General features: G+C 34.3%; 1 protein-coding gene across 14 annotated transcripts in view; it reads right to left on the bottom strand.

Annotated features, from left to right (window-relative positions):
* Positions 1–3,311: 3,311 nt before the first annotated feature.
* The window catches only part of LOC138706382 (isoaspartyl peptidase/L-asparaginase-like), a 54,766-nt gene continuing 50,629 nt past the window's right edge, over positions 3,312–7,448 (bottom strand). For 11 of the 14 annotated variants that reach the window (XM_069835605.1, XM_069835598.1, XM_069835593.1 and 8 more), the window contains one exon: positions 3,312–4,779. In XM_069835605.1, coding sequence (XP_069691706.1) covers positions 4,556–4,779 — 224 coding nt within the window. In that variant the 3' untranslated portion in view covers positions 3,312–4,555. Of the gene's footprint in view, positions 4,780–4,869; positions 4,926–6,024; positions 6,187–7,448 lie in introns of those variants that run through there. The other 3 variants (XM_069835597.1, XM_069835599.1, XM_069835600.1) reach the window with 3 other exon arrangements.

Genomic DNA, 7,448 nt, shown 5'->3' with positions numbered 1-7,448 from the left:
AAACTTATTCGACAAAACTTGTTCGCATTGACTTCATCCATTACCTCTGTGAATTAATGTAATAAGTTTCCTTCCACTCTATATATGTGAGTTTATATTTTGCAAGTATATTTACAACTTAAAAATGGCTTTTAAATGGATTGTGCATCCATTAAAATACTACACAACAAAATTAATAGCATTTTCAGAAATAAATGTCCCATTCTCACAGAAATAGTTAAAGCTGTGATTCTCAAACTTTGAACACATTTCCTGATCTCTTGAATATAATGTATTTGTTTATATGTGATTAAATTGTAGTGGAAAAAAATTCTTTTTTTTTCTTTTTGTTCTTCACGTGGCAGGTATTAATTCTTTGTATTAAAAGTACATGACCTAAATAAATCAAATCTTATCAACAAAAGTAGCAGTAATGGGAGAATATATGTACAACATTTTGATTCTCAATGTTTTATAGTTTCCGAGAACAGAGCACTCACATAGACAATTTTTTTATTGTATTTTTAATATTAATAAAATTTATATTACAAGAGAGTAAAGTAGGATTTTATTCACGGGTGGAATATGTAGTGTCTAGGGCGCAAGCTGAGAGTGATAATTTCCACAAATGCATGACATCTGATTATTCTCCTGTAGCATTCAATATTTTATCCAGTATGACACTGAATAAATTATTTTAATAAAATTAATATTACAATAATTTAGACCATCTCTGTGGTGTAGGGTCAGCATGCTGGTCTCTTACGCAGAGGGCCCGGGTTCGATTCCCGGTCGGGTTGAATTTTCTGGTTGAGGTTTTTCAGGGTTTTCCCTCAACCATAAGGAAATTCGGGCCACAACATCCCTGAACATCAGCTGGCTTCATTCATCACTAAAATCTTATTCAGAAGAAATCAGTAATATATCTGCAAACGCCATCTAGTTCACAACAATAGAACCAGTCTTAACAATAGTACACAGGCCTTCGGATTTCAGCCAAAGATTAACTCGTGATATGACCAGAGTTGTTAAAGTGAGTATAAACAATAGAAAAAACCATTAAATATTATGTAAAGTTATTCTTTGTATTCTTATGGCTGTTGCTATGAATAAGTGAATAAAATTTACAAAAACCACCTGTTGCTATGGCAACAACAGAAATAGAAATATCCACTACTTGTTCCTAGCAACAGTATCATAAATAAAAAGGATACTTCATGTATTAAACATCAACATAACATGGGGTTATTTTATTAGGAAATGTTGGATAAATAATTTTTATACATGACTGGACTATAATTTATGCATTATTGCTCGCAAAAGTGGGCACAAACAACAGTTTATTATAATCTTGGAAATTTACTGATTTCGACCGTATCTTTGATCGAAAGTGTTGATTTTAGCATCAAGTAATATGACCACAAAGAAGATGCTTTTCCTGATTATGATAATTCAGAAAAATATGTCAACATTACTGATGCTGTGTACTCACAGTAAAAATTTCTCTTCTTGCTCCATCCCACAAAATCGTTATATGTTTTTCCATAAACTGCTTTTGATTTAGAAGACCAAACTAAGAGTTGCACTTTTTGCAGCATCCACAGTATCAAGTGGAGAGCAGGACATTAACTCCTCCTTGTTACTGCTACTGTAATCATCTTCATATTTTATTTCTTAATCTATTCACATAATTGAAGACCTCCCCGGAAAAAGGATGTAACATCAAATTAATGAAATATGTAACTTAGGTGGAAAAAAAAAAGTAATTTTGAAGCATTTACATATTATAAACAGTAACTTATTGCATCAAATATCTGAATAAACTTGTATCCTTGATTAGTCAAATGGTTTTGCTAGTAAATATAGGCCCAATGAAATATGCCCTTGAAATTATTTTTGTTTCTCCTGAAATGTGTATAATAGATTTGTTGGTAACATCCTTATTCTGGGGAGAGCTTCAATTAACTACAAATCTCAAAACATAATTGTTATAAAATCTGAAAGTTGTTTATTTCTATTGTAGCTTACTGCTGTTGCATGGTTATATAGGCCTACTCATTTCACTTTATGGAGGAAGTCAAAATCTACATATACGCAGATGACATGGTCATCGGATCGAACTTCATACACACCCTGCAAAGAGCAACCAACCAACTTGAGAAGTGGGCACGGGAAAACAAAATGGAAATTAACATGGAGAAAACGGTACAGATGACATTCCGCAACGGAAGCTGAGAAGCTACGAAGAACAGCATATATATATATATATATATATATATATATATATATATATAGGATCAGAACCTCTCAGGACAGTTAACAGCTTCAAATACCTGGGTCTAACTCTGCAAACCACCGCCAGGTCATTTAGAATACACATAAAATCCTGAGCAGCAGCAGCCACAAAAGCCATGTATGACATCCAGGCGATATCCAGAACATCACTCAAAACTGGCATGGCCTTGTTCAACGCAAAAATAGTTCCCATCGCAACCTACGGAATAGACCTCATCTGGGAAAAGCTGAGCCTAAAAGACCTAACGACTCTGGAAGCAGTGAAGTCACGATTTCTGAAAGCCACCTTGGGTATCTCCAAATACACAAAGTCGAGGCTAGCATACGAAATCGCCAGGGAACCCTTCTTCTACATATGGGGCTCCCATCTACCGACAGCTCAAAGAAACTTCTACATGAAAGGGAGAAAAAGAGAAGGGACATATGGTTGGATTTTTATACAACAGAAGCCATGACAAACAGATCCTGGAACGACGCAAATCAAGATCTCAGACACCTAGTGAACTCAATAGTGGTGCATGGATACCACCACAAAATATGCAAGACCAAGTGCTTCCACGAACCCGGGAACAACTGTGTGAGCAACCATGTGACCGGTACCACGTAACCACGTGCAAAAAACGAATGAAATCCTTGGTAGAATTCTGTGAATAATGAACAAGATGAACAGTTAGAGGGAAATCCCATAATAACCCATATGTATTATTTTCATTCTTTGCCTTTATCCTTAAAATTAAAATTAGCCTGTCGTGCATAAAATGTTGTATGCATTAAGGTCGTAACTGTGTTTTTTGCCAACTTGGTATATAATATCCCCTGGTGCTACATGCCTCAGGTTTATTAAATACCTCAGGCCTGATTATGACCTTAACCTTCCGTTGGTCGCTACATTATAATGACAAGAATTGGTCAAAATTTATCATATTGATAAATTTCGCTTTGGCCTAAAATAATGGCGAAGGAACTTGTGGTATATATTGATATTTATTGTTTTTATACACTTTAATATGTTTATTTTTACTTGGTAATAAATATACTTATTAATTTATGAATTTTTATCATTTATTTCATATCTGAAAAGTTCACGTCAAAATACATGAACATAAGTAACAACATCGGTCACAATGTATCAAGATGATACGTGGGCTCTGATAAAGTGTGTCATATAGATATTTTAGTGATTACAATGTTCTTTTTTATCACTGATTTATTTCAAAATATTAAGTATAACTGTAAACAGATGCACAATAAGATATTCACCACGTAACTTCCATTACATTATCAGTCATCACTCAAGGAATATTCTTTTTATTGAAGTCGAGGATAACTTTCTGTACAGGTTGAGGCTGTATGATCGCAACAGATACATACAATTCTTGCAAATGGTCCCAGTTAGCCTTGTCTTCCAGATGTGTGATGCAGAGATGCCGTTTTGCAGATGGAGTGGCATTTTTTTCTCTCATAGTTGGTCCAGCTTCCTCATCGAGTTACTGTTCACATCAGGTTCCTCATCAATTCCACTCACCTCAGAATCAGAATTACCCACCCTTTCTTCTACTGGCTCATCTTCCGTATCTGTATGAACTTCATCTTGAAAATAATCTTTTAGCGTGGGATTTTCGTCCTCTACATTATTATCATAGATTAAATTTAGAACAACTTTTAAATTGCCTGGATCTTCTAAATTATACACTTGCCTCTGGTTCAGTTACACTGTATGTCGCAATGTATCAATCTGATACAAGATGCTTGCAGCCTCACACAGCCTAACGGCTAAAGCAGTTGAGTGCTAGTGTCTTGTAGTAAGTATGAAGATAGGAAGGTATTATAATGGTAAAGTCGCAACAATGAAAATTTAAAAATTGGCAATAGAAAAAGATATCCTTGTATCAATCTGATACACATGTGACCGATGGAAGGTTAATACATAAATAACTATTTTAAAACAGAAACTTAAAATATTTGCATACTTAATTTCTATACTCTTAGAATCATATTAACGAAAATCCTTTCAGGGGTTGATGAGGTATAATTTTTTAAGTTACAAAATTTAGTTCATACTCAGTCTTCTTAATCTGATATCATCCCACAATGAAAAAAAAAAAAAAAAGCAACAAGTCGTGAGAATTATCTGAACTTTATTTTTTGTATCCTGAAAAGTTTTATTTTTGGACCTGTACTTCTTCCCTTCAAAACAACAATGAAATATTCATGTATCTTATTCAAATAAATTTCTTCTTCTTCACTTCTCCGTGGTCTCAATTCACATCCTCCCTATATCCTATTTGCCTCTTTTGCATGACTTTACATTTTCACAGGTTTCATCATTCTGTTCAATTCCATAACAGATGTTTTCCCCAGTCACATATGCCCACGCCATTCGCCTTGATGTGAAGCTGATGCCGACTTCTCCTTTGTTGGACAATGTAATAGCACCAGCAGTATCTCCCACTCTTTCCGTCATTGCTTCACAAGCATCTTTAGTTGCTTCATTTGCAAATTTTCCTAAAAAAAAAAAGTATATATTTTATTTAAACAGATGCACAACATTAAAATATATTGATACTTGAATTTAAAGTGTAATTTTTTTTTTACCTTCAATCTGTGAAATAATTACCGAGGATTGTGGGAGTAAAACTTATCCAAAAAAACTAAAGAAAAATATAGCAAAATCAAAAATTATTTGTTATCAGAGTACAGTTTCAATTTATGTAATTTATTTACACTCAGAATTTGTTACATTTAAGACCAAGGAGCTTGCCAGCTGTTCCATATGCACTGAATATTCTCCAGAACTATAGCAGGTAGAAAACCAATTATAAAACAGATCCTGTTGAGTTGATTGATATCCACTATAAGTAATTAGGATGATTTTCTTTCAGTTGACAATAATGCAATGCTGGAGTAAACATTTCTGTTCCTTCCTTTCCCTTCCTCTCCTGTTTGGTATCATTTCCTCAAAAGTATTTGATAGAATTTAATAACAATTTTATTTTTATACATATTGTTTGTTAATAGTTTCACATTGTAGATGAAAAGTTCTTAACATAAAATTCTGTTGTTTTTAATTCGTTAACTAACATAATCAAAATTATGATTACCGGTATGTAAAACAAACTTAAAAAAAATCTCATTAAGTTTTGACAAATAGTTCTGAGAAAATGGTACCAAAAGAAAAAAGTTTTCACTCCAGAGTTTAATTATTGTCAACTGAAAGAAAATAACCCTAGTTACTTATAATGGATATCAATCAACTAAGCAGGGTTTGTTTCATAATTGGTGAACATTTTGTTTGTCTATCTGCTATAGTATTCTGGAGAAAACTCAATTTATATAGAGGTAAGGTAATACATACGAAATAATTGGCAAACTCAATCAAGTGTCCTTAAAAATTAAATCTGCTATAAGCTTAAGTTTAAAGAGATAATAACACAATAAAATTGTTACAAATACTGTTATTTTCTATTGTTGAGCACTTGGCAATTAAGTATCTGGCTTTTTTCTATTGGTTTTGGCTTCATTAATACTAACTTTCTTCCCGCATCGTTGGCTAAGACATCCTGCCTAGGACTTGCATTGCAGAATGCGTGCTGGTTCAAGTCCTCATGGGGGAAGAAATTTTCTCATGAAATTTTGGCCAGTGTATGGGATCGGTGCCCACCCAGCATCGTGATGAAATTGGAGAGCTACGATAGGTAGCAAAATCCAGCTATAATGGCTAGGGAGATTATCATGCTAATCACACGATACCTCCATTCTGGTTGGATGATCGTCCACCCCTGCTTCAGCATGTGGACGTGAGGCCAACAGCCAGCTGGTCCTTCATGGGCTGACGTGCCTTGGACTATTATTATTATTATTAATATCAACTTTCAATGTCTGCAGATCATACAGGTATGTAGGTGGGTACTGCTACACACAGAAGGAACAGTATCAGTGAGATTAGGAATCATTTCCTATATAAGTAGTCTTCACAATCTTTACAATGGAGAAGACATCTGTTACCAAGTGTTAAAAGGGAAGTAATGGTGGGCATGAATGTAACTTATAAATATTAACAAAGTGATCTTTTACATGCATTAAATACACTAGTTGAGGCTAACAACTTTTAATTCCTTATGTGAACTGGATCATTGATTGATTGATTGATTGATTGATTGATTTTTATGGACAGGGGTCATGTCGATCCAGTAGTTGGACCATTCTCTGGTCTATTAACTAATCTCAGCCAGGAGCAATCTCACTCACAGTGGCCAACTGTGCTAAGGCTCACTATGTATCCAAGATATATGAAGGCATCCTCCAACTCCTGGACCAGCCTATTCAGCATGTCACCGACCAATGATTGGAAAAATGCTGATGAATATGATGAAATGAAAAGGTGTTGACAGAATGGGGAAGTGTCGCAAGTGTTACTATGCATTTTTCAATGAAAGAAATCCCAAGCCTCACCAGGACTTGAACCCAGACCATCTGCGTGATATGCTGATGCTACAGACCAAGCAGCAGTCACCACAGAGATATCCTTTTCTACAAGTTGCACTTCGAATTTTTCTGTCTAAAATATATCACAACTTTCCAGACAGTGCAAAATTCACGTACCTTGTGTACCATAACCATTAGACAACTTACAAAAATCGATTATTTAAAGACAATGTCAGGAAACTGTATGGGCAATGGATTGCTGATGGGAGCCATAAAATGACGATTACAGGAAAAAGCCAGCGACCAACAACAGAAATGATGTGTGATTGGATAAGAAAGGCTTGGGATATATCGCCAGCAGCAGTTACAAAAAGTTTTTTTAAGACAGACATTTCAAATGGTCTTAATTGTTCGAAAGACGATGTTATTTGGGAAGAGGATGATGATCAAAGTGATTGTGCAATAGAGGATAATGGAAGTGTTGCTACAGTAGAGGATGACAGTGATGCTGATATCAGTACTGATAGTAAATAAGATAAGAATAGTGGTAGTATTACCTTCATAAAGTATACCTAATTTTTCTTTATGTCCGATATCGAAATCAGCTGTGATTATCATATGGGGTGATCTTTTCCGCTAACATTTTTTTCCTCATATATAATATGCACCAAGGATTTTTAATAAAAAAAAAATATGAAAAAAAGTTCATCTATTATAAGAGTAAATACAGTAATATGTTTTAATAATTC

This window comes from Periplaneta americana, chromosome 9 (genome assembly GCF_040183065.1).
Source record: "Periplaneta americana isolate PAMFEO1 chromosome 9, P.americana_PAMFEO1_priV1, whole genome shotgun sequence".
Lineage (NCBI taxonomy): Eukaryota > Metazoa > Arthropoda > Insecta > Blattodea > Blattidae > Periplaneta > Periplaneta americana.
The sequence above is the reverse complement of the archived record's forward strand: the minus strand, read 5'-3'. Positions and strand labels throughout refer to the sequence as shown.